The sequence below is a fragment of the Corapipo altera genome, unplaced genomic scaffold (genome assembly GCF_003945725.1).
Source record: "Corapipo altera isolate COAL_440 unplaced genomic scaffold, ASM394572v1 61411, whole genome shotgun sequence".
NCBI lineage: Eukaryota > Metazoa > Chordata > Aves > Passeriformes > Pipridae > Corapipo > Corapipo altera.
In genome coordinates, this window is record NW_020884875.1 from 8,104,808 (window position 1) to 8,118,603 (window position 13,796).

The following is a 13,796-nucleotide window of genomic DNA, read 5'->3' on the forward strand; positions in this document are numbered from 1 at the left end:
ATCTCTTAAATGCTGGTAATATAGATGGGACATCACTGTCAGGTTCAGGGTATTGAATTGGAATTATCTGTCCTGTTTTTATAGATTGTGAATTTAAGCTAGTGCACAAAGTGTGGCACAAAGCATAATTTTCAGTTCTTTGCTTGAAATAGTTTAATGTATTTTGTAAGCTCTTCCAAAGATCTACCGAAAGAGAGAGAAGTTATAAAATGCTGTATCCACAGCATACTTTAAATAGTGTAGTACTCCTTCATTATTATGTAAAACACTAGAGTATTTCTATGCGTGGATTAGTATACAATTGAAAATCACCTACAAGCATTTGGATTCTCTTTTATGTGAAAGGAAAATACCATCTTTTTCGTGGAAGATGGCATGTATCTTTGACGTTTCTGGCTAATGAGATGCTGGTTACAGTACTGGTACTTAGTAAGCATTATCCCAAGAAAATAATTATTGTTTCAATTTGTTAATATTTTTAGATACTAGTAGCATTTCTGGTGAAAAAAATCATGATTTATTTCCTGCAGAAGTAGTGACTACAATTTTACTGTTTGAACTGAGGTAAAAATTAAGTAACAGTCTTTCAATGTAGTTTCCCTGCAGCTTTAAGTTAAATGTTATTTAAAAAATAAAAAAAATTACTGTCTATTATTAAAGATTCCATGTGGTGAATCTATATTGAATTTACAATACAATTCTATTTTATCCCTGTTTCTAATTTTTCTGCCACTTTTTTGCATTTTTTATATGCAATTAAAGTATAAAAAAAATTCAAAAAATTATTGGCTGCTGTTAAAGATTCCATGAGGTAAATACATACTGAGTTTTCACTCTGTCGAACGGTTTCTTCATTTCCAATTTTCTTTTTAAATTTCTTTTATGTGACATCCTGTCAGCACTCACCCAGATGACTTTTCTCATAGCAGAGTATGTTGAGGGTATTTTGAGAAATACCAGTTTAAGCTGTAACTTCTCAGTTGATTGTTTTGTGATCAAATCATATTTTGGATGTCATGAAGGATTCATTGCATTCTTGTTCTTGCAAATTCATGTCTTTCATCTTGTGTCTCTCATCAGCAGCTGTGCCCTCTCCATCGATAGTAGTACATCAAAGCATGTTTTGATCTACAGATCAGACTTAAAACAGCATTTTCCAGTGGGAGTGATTTTGGAGATGAGCTTGTGAACTTTCTCCCTCCTGTTTTTTCAGGCAGCTTTACAGATAACCATGAGCCTAGGCTTATCATTAGCCTCTTTTCAGGCACAGTTTGGCCTTTTTTTTGAAACTTATCGTCAACCTCCTCAAAAGGTTGTGTCACTTGATGATTTTGTATGTGTTTTTATTTTCTTCAGAAATGGCTTTTCTTGAATTCAAATGTTGAACACGTTTTCGATATTACAGATAATTGCTTTTAAATCCTGTTTCTTGTGGACCTTGTTCTTTTATTTGAGTACCACGTTAACAACTTTAATAATACTTTTCAAATTCATTTTTTTATTTGAGTGGTAACTATAAATAACTCCTCATAAGCCAGAAATCCAAAATAACTTTTTAAATATTTGGATACCTGTTTGCCCATACCGAAAACACAGAAGAACATCAGTGAAACTTTGAAATTGCAGACTGTGAAGGACTGTGGCATAAATACTTAGAAGTTCATGTCTAGATGAACTTGTTTTAATTTTTGGGCTGGTGTAATTCAGTGTTGAAGGGAAATAACTCTCTTAGGGATACACATTCCTCCTAACTGCTCGCCTGCCGAAAACTTTTATGTATGGAATTGTGGGACTGTCTTGCAATGGGAAGATGAGGACAGTGGTGCCAGTGGCGATGACTGTGATTCCTGCAGGGGCTGAGGATGCCACTGGGGCGATTGGGAGTGTCCCTGTTCTCCGGCAGGTGTCACTGTTGTATTTAGGCAGTAAATTCCTCCAGCCACGGTCCGAGAACCCTTAGAGATCCCGTCACACAGTGCCGTGTACCACTTGCATCAGCACCTAATTTCTAAAATTTTTTTTTCATTACTGTTTTCCAACTTTAATTCTCACAAGTGTCTGTATTTGAGGCATTCATCCTCATTAATCTGTTTATTTTCCTGCCTTTGTTTTGTTTGCCATGGCAAAAGCCTAATTACAGCATTTTTATTTACAGTAAATAGTGAACTGAATTCTGCTGCTCTTAGACTATGCATATGATAAGTTCAATGTAATTATAATTATGAAAAAGTAATTAAGGCAAGGGGTCTCATGAGCTCACAAAGAAGGTATCTGAAATAATGCAGTAGAACAGGGTTTTTTTTTCTTTACAAACCAGGTTCTATTGTTTCTGAAAGGGAGGTATTGTACAAGCTACATTTAATTGAGAATAGAATTCTTAATTATATTAGTAAGAGATTTAAGTTTTAGAAAGGACTTAGAGTATGTCTGTATGTGTGGAAATTATATACTGCACTTTCATATTATAAAAAAGGACCACAAAAATTTATTTTCATGAAATGTAATCTAGTGGGTTTAGATTAATAAATTGAAGAGTTACCTACAGAAAAACTTATTGTTGCAGAAATCCTTGTAAATTTTACCCAAAATATTTTTAGGCATAACTTAATTTTATTGAGAAAAATCTTAAAAACCTAAGTCTTGATTAAAAAAAAATTAAATTTAAATGTGGTTCCTGAATGCTGTAAATTACGTGTGACAATAAGACTTAATGTACAGTTCTGAGTCACCAGTGAAACAATGACTTCCCCCCCTTGTCTACTGTACTTTGAATGATAAGTCTTTGATCTAGGAAATAGAGAGTACTTGTGTTATGTGCAGGGCCTGGGGCAGGAAGAGAATACTGTAATATTTCTGCAAACATTTGACCCCATGATAAATCCTACTTCTGGTTTTTTTTATTATTTTGAGATTAATATCTAGTATTTGTCTAGATTAGTGTAAAAGCTATGCTTTAGGGAGCTTTAGGCATCATTTTATATCTCAGTATGTAAAACTAGTAGGTTTGTATTTGTGCCTGAGGTCAGAAAACAGGAAGTGGTTGTGTTGGTATGTTTAATCTTCTTAATTTTCAGCCATTAGTCTTCACTGAGATGTGATGTTTGCATTCATGCTTCTGAATCATTGCAATATTAGATGGAACTGTTTCATTTAAACAAGCTTGGGTGATAGCTTAAAGGCTTTTTATGAAGAAGAAACAGCACTATAGATGCTATCACTGAATTAAAACATGTTGGGGTTTTCTTGTTCTTTTTTTTTTCCTGCTAGTATAATCTATAAATACTAGTAAAGCATTTTCAAAACCACTGTGTTGTGTTTTCTACCTAGAAATTATAAGAAAATTGCATGAGTCATGAAGTCTGAATTAGTAGAGGAATGATATGATAATGTAACTTGTAGTCTTAAACTGAAAGAAGTCTCTAAAAATGAAGTATTAAGATGCCACAAAGTTGCACTTGAATGCAAATTAACCTTTACAGCTTAGAATTTGTCTTTCTTCCTGTTTTCCCCTGCATTTTTTGGAGAATGTGTCAACATACTTTTCACCCAAAGCTATAGTTTTCAAAGGGTCCATACTTTTAAGTATAAATATATAACTTGTTTGTAATAGAAAAGAACTATTGCTTTTGCAAGAAGAGCTTTCATCTGATAAGGTGATTGCCTTATTCTGGGCATTTCTTGGTTATGGGCAAATTCATGTTCAAATTATCAGTCCTGGCAGTAATAAGTGTATAATAATTGTCAAATAGCAATCAGTTTGTAATTTGTACAGTTTTATGTTTTTCCGTTATATGTCTGTGTATCTTACTCTGTCAGCTCTCTCTTTTGCCATCTGTCTTTACAAAGGTTACCTCAGGTCTCAAAACCTGAGGTTAAAAGGTATCATAAGTATTTGTTTCACTGTTCCCTCTCTTTTAAAGATAGTTGAGATAGTGGAAAAACAATGAATGTTCTTTTGATAGTTTTGATACTATTTTCAGTAGTTACATATGAATTAATAGTAGTTTTTAATATCAGTAATATTCTGATAAATATATCCTGACAGTGCTCTCTCTGAAGAAGAAAAAACTACATTGCGTGCTGGACTTATCACCAACTTTAATGAGCCAGTGAATCAGGTTAGTGGTGAATGTTTACTACTCCCCCAGCAAATGGTTTTATTGGTATATGGCTTGGTTTTTTCCTTTATGAAGTGTTTAATTATAATAATAAATTTGCAGTTTTCATATTGTCTTTCAAACAGATCTTTATGTTGAAGTGATATCTTTTTCCATATGTCATAATTCATAAAATTGTAGAATTACTTTGGTTGGAAACATGTTTTGTCTTTTTGGTGGTTTTTTTTGTTGTTGCAGCGACAGTTTATGTTGTCTCTTACCTAAACAGCAAGGTTTATGCAACTGTTTTGATGAAATGGTTCTAGGAATGGATGTAGCTCAAAAATAACCTTTCCTTGAATGGTTTTTCGTTTTTTTCAGCTGTATCTGTTCTCTGACCTGGCTTCCAGTATGGCCATACAAGGAAGTGTGGTGGTTGTGGTGGTGTAGCAGGAATGAGCTGTTGAGATTGCTGCAGGATAAACCCACCTAAGCAGTATTGCTGTTACATGTCTAGTTACAGCATTAATGCATTGAAATAAGCATAATAAAGTTTCAGTATGGTAGTTTCTTGTCTAAAGTGACTAATTATAAGCTTCTATTTTGATTAGAATAAGAATTTATTATTATATTGAGTCTAGAACTCATGTTAGGGACTCAGAATATGCCTATACTAGATGAATCAATCTTCCTTCTGCTAACTTTTTCTTTATCATGTAAGTATGAGATTCTACAAGGAAGTATTTGCTAGTATTTTGAGCTAGATCTTAAAGAACTTTTTCAAGAAAATACAGAAATGATTGGCATAAGCTAAAGGTTAAAAAGAACATAAACTTCTGCTCTGCAGGTGGTTCAGTTTTAACGTTTCAGGATTCCTTGATGAGATTAATGTAATTTCTAGGATTAGAGCAATTTATCAAAATTAGGGTAATTTAGACTTTGTAGAAGACCCTTGTGCAATGATAATTTTGACTAGAATTAAAAGTTTTAATAGCAAATGTGTTTTTTTAAAAAAGAAGGTATATAGAAAGTATTTTAAAATTTGTAGTCCAGGTATAGTTTCAATGTAAAAAGTATGACTGAATATTATTTGTTTCTTTATTTCAACCAAAAAGAACTATGAAACATGTCAAGTCAGACCATAGAGTGTGTATTTATGCTTCTACTAAGTAGTATATAACTTAACAAATGTTTCATTTTTAAGAGTTTACATGTCTTTTACAGATGTGAATAGGTAAATTAGGTATAAAAAAGTAGTATTAACTATGTTGTTCATAAAATAATTCAAACTTTGTATCACTTTTTCCATACCTTTATTAATCTTTAATCAGTTTACCTGCTAAGACAACAGGATATTTTGTAGTTATAAATTCCACTGCTGCTGAGCAGTTCTGCAGTTCTGAGACTATAGTTGCAGCTAAGATTAGAACCTTTTTAAATGACATTTTAAAGACTAGTGGCTTCATGTTTTTGTTTGTGTGTTCTTTATGATATTTTTTGAGATGTCATTCTTTAAGGTGTGGAGGATTTTGTTTTATGCCAGCAGCCTAAATAATTACCCAAACAATGTGTGGAATATTACAGAGTCCATCTCCCCTTCTTTCTTCTAGTTCCCCAATCTATAGATATCCTGGGGTTTCCTTTCAGATGAACCTTTCATTTAGTCCCCGGCCTGCTTGATATCTCTGAGTTTTGATATCCTGTGTTCTTGATGAGTGCTCTTTTCCAGCTGCAGATAGTTCATAGCATGGTTGCTCTCTGCTTGTGCTTTTTGCATCACTGAAGACAGAGAAATTATGACTCTTGCATCTATACAGAGAAGAACAAGACAAAAATGTGAGAAATAGACATAGTATTGAGATGTGATGATACAAGTTGACTTCCAGGAGAGGTGGAGAAGAAAAAGAGAACATACCATATGTTGAGAGCCTAATTTCCATGCTCTCTGAATATATTTGCCATATGGAGACAACAGAGGAGCAAAATAGTCCTTCAAATGTACAACAGCAGAATCTTTTTTTTTCTTTTTTTTTTTTTTTTAACTTAAAAAGCCAATCCTCAAGGAAAAAGTACTCTTGGCCTCCCTGGAGAGGTTGCTTCTTGTATGACATACTGAGAGGAGTTTATTTGCTCCCCACTCCCAATTGAAATAATTTGTTCTGATAATCAGTAAGACTCCCAGCTCTTCCTTGTGAGTGTTGATGTCATTTTCCTTAAGCAATTCTCTGTAAGCAGGTTGGTAGGAGCGAATATAGTAGAAAGCTTTGTGAGGTGATGAGGCTCTGGATTAAACAGATGAGGAAGCAGTAGAGGAGGGCACAGCTATTTCCCCTTAGACCTGCAAATTGCTTGGATTCCTTCTGGTAGCTGGAAGTGTGATGGTATAGTAATGGTGTGTTGAAGGTGAGAGCATCTGCTTCACTAGTACAGTCAAGGATCCTTTCAGTAGAAATGGGATAAGAATAGGGAAAACAAGTTTGTGAAATTTCTGAATATTTGAGATGGGGTTTTGAGGAACCATACAAAATTTAGTGAGGAGTGTTTAGGGGAAGGGAGTTGCAAAATCAGCAAAATGTGGAATAGACAAAAAGAGGGCATAAGATGGGCTAGTCGGGTGTAAACCATGGATGGTCTTTATCTGTGTCTGAACAAACCCTGTGCCTAATCCTCAACTGCCTGTCCTGTCTTCTGATTGCATCCACTACCTGTCTCGCTGTGTAATCTCAGTGTGTTCATCACATATGTGGACTGCAAGGATGAGGTGCCAGCTACTGGCAGAACTCATGAGAATACGATTTTGGGCCAGCAACCAAAGTCAGATGGTGGGAGTGGTGCAGGTGCCCCTGGCGTGTGATGTGAGGATCTGGAGCAAGAGAATCTCAGCTTCAACTAGTGGGATGGGACCATGGCTTACCATGCCTGGCAGTGGGAATGACTCTGTCTAAAATCTAAACTCAGGCAGAGCAGAATTAGGGGTAATGTGTATTTAGCAGTCTGTGTTCACAGAAAGTGATAGAAAAGATTGCTAAGTAAAAAGTGGTTCCCAAATATCTGTTTCTTCGTTTATGTGATTTCTAGAACAAATAAATTTACTGATCTTTATATAAAATTTAAACAAGATATCAAGTTTAGCATTTTATGTAAATAAAATAAAATACTTTTAGTCCACATTTATTTGCATTCATCAAACTTAAAAATAGATTGAGAAAAGCACATAAAAATCCATGCTACTTTTTTGATTCAGGTTTTAATTTTCTGTTAATTTCTGCATTGTACATTTCCTAAATGCTCTTTGACTTTGTGTTATCTGTTTTTTTGTTTTGCTTTTTTGCAGATAGCTACTCAGATCTCTGTACTGATTGCTAAAGTTGCCAGGGTGGACTGCCCAAGGCAATGGCCGGAACTTATACCCACTCTTGTAGAATCTGTGAAGGTGCAGGATGATCTTCAACAGCACAGAGCACTGCTTACCTTTTATCATGTTACGAAGACCCTGTCATCCAAGCGGCTTGCTGCAGATAGAAAACTTTTCTATGATGTAAATAATCCTTGCCTCCTCCTGGGCTTAGCTGACAGGGCATTAATGGCATGTCAGTGGGCTTGAATGCCTGCCCTTGAAACAGAAATGCTGGTTGTATTATGAAATAATTGAAAGTTAGTTTCTAGGTGAAATGTTTTTGGAATATTTATTAATTTTTCATGCAGGTGGAGTGTTCTTATCTTGATTTGTGTAAAGAAGCAGAGTTTCATCTACAGAACAATATCTGCATATCAACCTTATCATGCCATACAGCAGATCTTACTTTATGTGAATTTATGGTGTTTTTTGGAAGTGTGCTCTGGATTTATAATTCATTATAGTCTTTAAAAAATACTGGGTTGTAGACTTCCATACTACTGTGTTTTTGGTTTTGTCATCAGTGGGAATATGTTTGCGGTTTTTCCAGACCAACTCTCTGGGTTAATGAAAAGGCAAGATGGCAATGCAAATGCCAAATCCTGTCTCATGCAGCTTACATTCTCCCTTGTAAGAATCCAGTGATTAAAACACAGATTTAACTTCTGTTGTAGGCTATGCATTTCCAAACATTTGGAGTTAGGTAACAATGTAGTACAGTTAACTGAATGTAGTGAGTTAAACATCTTTTCCAAAGATGTTACATTTGCATTTTCAAAATTTTATTTTATTCCTCCATTTTAAAGAGTTTCTAAAGCAAAAAAATTAAGACTATTTATGGAGGTTTACCTATTTATCCATGTAGAAAAAAGTTCTGTCTGTGTAATCATGAAGGTGAAATTTTAATTACCAGGAGTCCAAGGCATTGAGGACTGACTCCTGTAAATAGGACCTTTACTAACTTTTACTCAAGGCAAAAGAATCAAATAAACAGGTCATGTGCTTTTTATTCCATTGATGGGATATAGCAGACTGAGTGCGAACTTTCTTAATTATGAAGCTGTCAAGTGCTACCATAACTGAGAAATTCTTTATCTTCTGTTTATAATTCCGATATCTTTATCAGGCAAGCACTGTTTAGGAACTGTAACATAAATTAAGTTTGAGATTTATTTTCAACAAAATAAAGTTAGTTTTGTTGTAGGCATTGTTCAAGACTGTTTTTATTAGAGAGGGGTGTGTAACTGCTATGTCCCAGAGTAAACTGATTCAGATATTAACTATGCTGTAAGACAGACAGTTTAAGTCTTATGGGAGAAGAGCTGAGGAGGAAAGCGGCTCGTTTTTTGAACTTTCATACCGTATTATACACCAGCAGTTGTATTTAATGAAAACCAGGTAAGAAAGTAGCCTTAAATAGTTATCTTTAACGTTAGAGTCATAGACCCAAGTACTCAGGGAAACCACTGGGTCTTTCAAAACATCTTGAAATTAGGACAAGGTATTTTTCTGGAAAACATTTTTGGATCAGTACAACTCAGTAAACAAAGCAGCAAATTAAACATTGTGGCCTGTGATATAGAAGAAGATGGATTAAATAATTTAATGGTAGGCATTGGCCTTTAAAATTTAGAGATTTATTTTGCTATGACAAAATTCAGGAAATACATTCTTGATCTTTCTTCCTTTTGCAGCTTACATCAAGTATTTATAGCTTTGCATGTTCCTTGTGGAATCATCATACAGATACATTCCTACAGCAGATTTGTGTGGGGAATGAAGCTGCAGCTGCAAATTCACTAGAAAGGACCTTGTTGTCATTGAAAGGTAATAATATAGAATGATATTATATATAGAGAATCAAATAACTTTCTTCACAGTGAATGAGTAGGAGTTCTTTCTTTGGTCAATAGTTCACATTCTCTAACAAAGCCAAGCCCACTGGGAAAAACAGTAATCTTGGTTTATTTTACCTGTACCTTTAGCAAGGCAGAAGGAGGATTTCTCATATGGAAGGGGGAGACACTAGTCTTACATGCACCACTTCTCAGTATGCACCCTTCCAATGTGCTTGTTGTAAGAAGTCAAAGTCTAGGAGGTGAGAAAGTGGAGGGTGTAACAGGATGCTTTTTTACGTGTGTTGTAATTTGGGCTTGCATGTCTTTAAGCACTTACTTGGTGAAACTAAGCTACGAGTTTAATTCCATTAAGTTCACCTTGTGTCCAGTGAAGAGCTAACCTTAGAAGTTTATCTTTAGTTTGATGCTCAGATGCCTATCTGTGGAGTAAATACATATCCTGACTGTACTTTTGTGGCTTTGAAGAATTGAGATGTCCATGTGCCTTGCTTGCAATGTAGACAATACTTGTCTTGAATTGTTTCACAAAGTGCAGCATGCAGCTTTTCTATATTGCTGACAATACAGAACTGAGAGAATTATAAGATGGCTTGCTTGACTGTACTTGGCCCTTTTTCTACTGTAGAATCATTCAGAGATTGAATACTTATAGTTTTTACAGAATTCTTCTTGATTCAGTAATTCTTGGAGTTCTCTTCATTGTTTTACACAATATACTGAATTTTAAAGTAATTTCAACAAGGTTAAGTTAGATATGGATGAGGCACCCAGGGACCTAAAATTAAGTGTAATTTTTAAAATGTAGACTTGGAAGAAAGTCACAGCAACTGGAATTGTAATTGTGGTCTGTTAAAACAAGAGCTGATAAATAGCTATGAAAGTAATTTTTTTTTTTTCCTAGTGCTTCGGAAACTAACAGTTCATGGCTTTGTAGAACCTCATTGGAATGCAGAGGTGATGGTAAGTGACATGTATATATTTCTAGTTCTAGATTAGAAATCTTTTGTGATGATTTCAGATGTTAGAGCTATGTTTGAAAATTGTTGAAAGACACACATTTTTGTCGTGTAAAGGAAGATCAAGCAATGTGCTCTCAAAGTTGTCCTTAGTCAAAGCTGTCAGATCTTAGGTAGATCCTAAACACTGTGACACTAATGGCATGATGTTTAAAAGAAAAAAGGTACCCCTTCCAATTTACACATCACATGATGGTGACACCGCTGTTTCTCACTGGAAGATGTTTTACATATACTCTCCCCCCCACCTCATGTAGAAGCATGTTTTCGTTTGGTGGTGAATGTGATGCCATATTTGTTCTATCGCATCCATCTATTGATGGAATTTTTTTGATTGAGATAAAAGCCTGTGGTATGCAGCCCATGGAGAGGGGAGGGTCAGAGAAAGAAACTCAGGCACCTTCCTTAACCCTGTTCAGCTGGATGAATTGAGTACCTGCGTCCTATGTCCTAAGCTAGGAGGCTGAGAACAGGATAGGACTGGATAAGCATATTTTAAAGCATATGTCTACAGTTACCTATCCCTTCTTCTACTAGAGATGCTGTTTGTGTAGTATTTATAAGGTCAGTTTGGATCATCTATGAAGTCTGCTTCCTATCTAATTATTAATTTCACGAGGAAATTGTTTGTCCAGAATAATGAAATAGGTTAAAAGTGATGAGGTTGAGTCTGAGCTGGTACCATATCTGAACTTAATTCAGTTTGACACAACTTTGTTTTTATAATACAGGGCAAACCAAGCTTCATCCTTAAAAGACATGTATACTTTCATTTTTCAGGGTTTTCTACATGCTGTATTTGAACGGCTGAAACAGTTTCTGGAGTGTAGTAAGTATCTGGATATTTTTTGTTGTATTTGTTGTTAAACATTGGAAGCTGGATGAAAACAATGCAGTTTAGAGCACTATCAATAGAGCATTTAGGTGCAAGATACGTTTTTATAAGTGCAAAGCTGTTACTTTAAATCTTGCTGAAACTATCAAAGAAGAATTCGGTAAAAGTGTCTTTTGTTATAAGCAGACTAAAATCCCACCAAAATTATGTTTGGTGTCATAATGCTAATTGGAGAAAAATCTTAAGTCATGGATTGACAAGGTATCTATATTAAAATATGGAGCTGCTACTAAAACCCAAATCATCTTGAGTTTTCCTCTTTGGAAGAGTTCTATGTTGTTTCTTTTTCCAGTACTTATATATTTTGGTATATGTCAAATGGGAAATAAAAACCATATTCAAATCTTAGTTGTTTGTAACTGAAAAAGTAGTACTTTGAGATGGGCAACCACAGGTTAACACAGTTGACAGAATCAGAAGCGTAATTGGCAGGTGTTAGTGCTTTTGCAGGGAAGTTACCTGAAGCAAGCAAAAAGGAGATGTTTGACAGTGTTACATCTGAACTCTCTCCACCTTCCTTGTCCATACACTTGTAATAGATCTGATGTGAACCGTTCAGTCCTTTGAAGCCTGCCAAACCATTATTTTAGGATTGAACAACACTTTTTCCAAGAACAGATGTCTAAACTGAGTAGAAAGAATTTTTTTGATATAAGTTATGTATAATTTTAATATTTTCAATTTTGATGAGGTTCCTTGGCTTAGGAGCCTGTACTTAGGTAAGGAGGGGCTGATCTGGACTTAGAGCCTATTTCTAGAAGAGATGGAAACAACCACTGTTTGCCCCTTTTGCTATACTGTAATCAGGTTCTTTCTGGCCCTTCCTTCATTTTTTACAAGATAGGTGCCTAGTTTTAGTCGACTGAATTGAAGACAATCCCATCCTGAAGTTCGGTGGTTATTGTAGTCTCCTAGAATATGAGGATCCATGGGGTTTGAGTGTTCTAAGGCAAGAACTGAACTGAACCTTCCCATTTCCACTTTGCTAAGCATTAGGTTGTTTTGCAAAAGCAGGTACAACTACCTTACAGGATTAGTGTTTACATGTATTATGCCATGGGTTTTGCCTGTATGACTTCATTATGGCACTTTCTGTTTTTTTCTTTTTTTTCCCCCTAAAATCTCTATCTATTTTTTTTTTTTGTTTTGTTCCTTTTTTGTCTTTTAATTTAGAGTGTTTTCTAGTGTCCATAATAAATTATTCTTTAAAGTGGAGTTTTTACAAAAATGCATAATGTTATGCAATAAGGATACAGAATAGGTTTATTAAAAGGACGTTTTCATATTTTTAGTACTGATTTACTTTTTTCTTGTACTAGCATTTGCTTCATTGCATTCATTGCTATCATTAAATATTCTGTAATGATGTCCCAATTGTTGTAGCCTGATCAAGTACAGTGAATTTCACTGCAGCTGAGAGAAATGGTTAAAGTTTATTTTTTTTTTCCTGGTGCTCATTACCTTGAATTTGACTTTGAATATATTCTGCCATAGAACTTTTTTCTGGCTGACATAATGCATGAACTACAGTAAAAATAAGTTCTTTTCCAGTGTTAATTTTCTAAAACTTAGCTACCCAGAAAGAAAAGGAAAGTCTGAAAAATGATAGTTGTTAAATGTCTGATTTACCAGGTAGAAGTATAAGAGCAGAAAACATATGCAGGGATCGTCTAGAAAAGACTATAATTCTGTTCACTAAAGTGGTAAGTAAATTCTCCTTTCAGTTACTGAATATTTTATAGTTCTGGAGGGGCAGTCCCCATTGAGATATATATGTGCCTTGAAGTGAATACATTTCAGATCTTTTAAAGAAATGGAAGGTACTGCAACTTAAAACTTCTTTGTTATGAAATGTATTTTTGAAGAAAAGGGTGTCTGTTTACTCATGCTGATGTAGATTGCAACCATGGAAGAATACGTTTCCTTAGCTCAAACAAAATGAAGTGCATTCCATAAGTAAATTATTTAGCTAGGATTTTGCTCAAAGAAGCATTCTGGAAGTTTTGCTAAAACAATGGTAAGGTTACTGAGGAATAAAGAAGAGAAACTTTTCTTTCTGTGTTTTGTAAGTAGTTAGATCGTTACTTCTACAACCCTGTTAGTTCTGTAGAATTACTGACCACTCTTAATTTTATCAAAAGAAACTTAACAAAAAACTCTCTTACCCCTCTGCGACTTTTGTATTGCATAATACATTTGGAGTTGTCAGCTAACTCTGTGTTCATTAAATGCATATATTATTGGAAGGTAATTTTAGCATTGTCACTTGCTCTGTTTTTTGTTTTGAAGTTAAAAACCTACAGGGTTCCCATTGTTTTCAGATTCTATTTAGGGGCCATGGATGTATTTTAAATATTCAGTCTAATTATCAGAAGGGGAAGGCACCCATCAGCTTCACCAAAATTGATCTGAAGATGCTATGACCCAATATTTTTGGTCTTTGTCATACTACTTACATTGCAAAAGTGCATCTTTTTTTGCAGATCTGAAGAGAAAATACACTTGATTAATAGATACTCTACCGCGTAGAAA

The 13,796-nt window shown here is 34.7% G+C and overlaps 1 protein-coding gene across 3 annotated transcripts in view; it reads left to right on the forward strand.

Moving 5' to 3' along the window:
- IPO11 (importin 11) overlaps nucleotides 1-13,796 on the forward strand; it is an 85,075-nt gene that overhangs the window by 9,506 nt on the left and 61,773 nt on the right. For all 3 annotated transcript variants that reach the window (XM_027635090.1, XM_027635091.1, XM_027635089.1), the window contains exons 6-11: nucleotides 4,046-4,118; nucleotides 7,432-7,635; nucleotides 9,189-9,321; nucleotides 10,255-10,313; nucleotides 11,150-11,198; nucleotides 12,897-12,967. In XM_027635090.1, coding sequence (XP_027490891.1) covers nucleotides 4,046-4,118; nucleotides 7,432-7,635; nucleotides 9,189-9,321; nucleotides 10,255-10,313; nucleotides 11,150-11,198; nucleotides 12,897-12,967 — 589 coding nt within the window. The remainder of the gene's footprint in view (nucleotides 1-4,045; nucleotides 4,119-7,431; nucleotides 7,636-9,188; nucleotides 9,322-10,254; nucleotides 10,314-11,149; nucleotides 11,199-12,896; nucleotides 12,968-13,796) is intronic.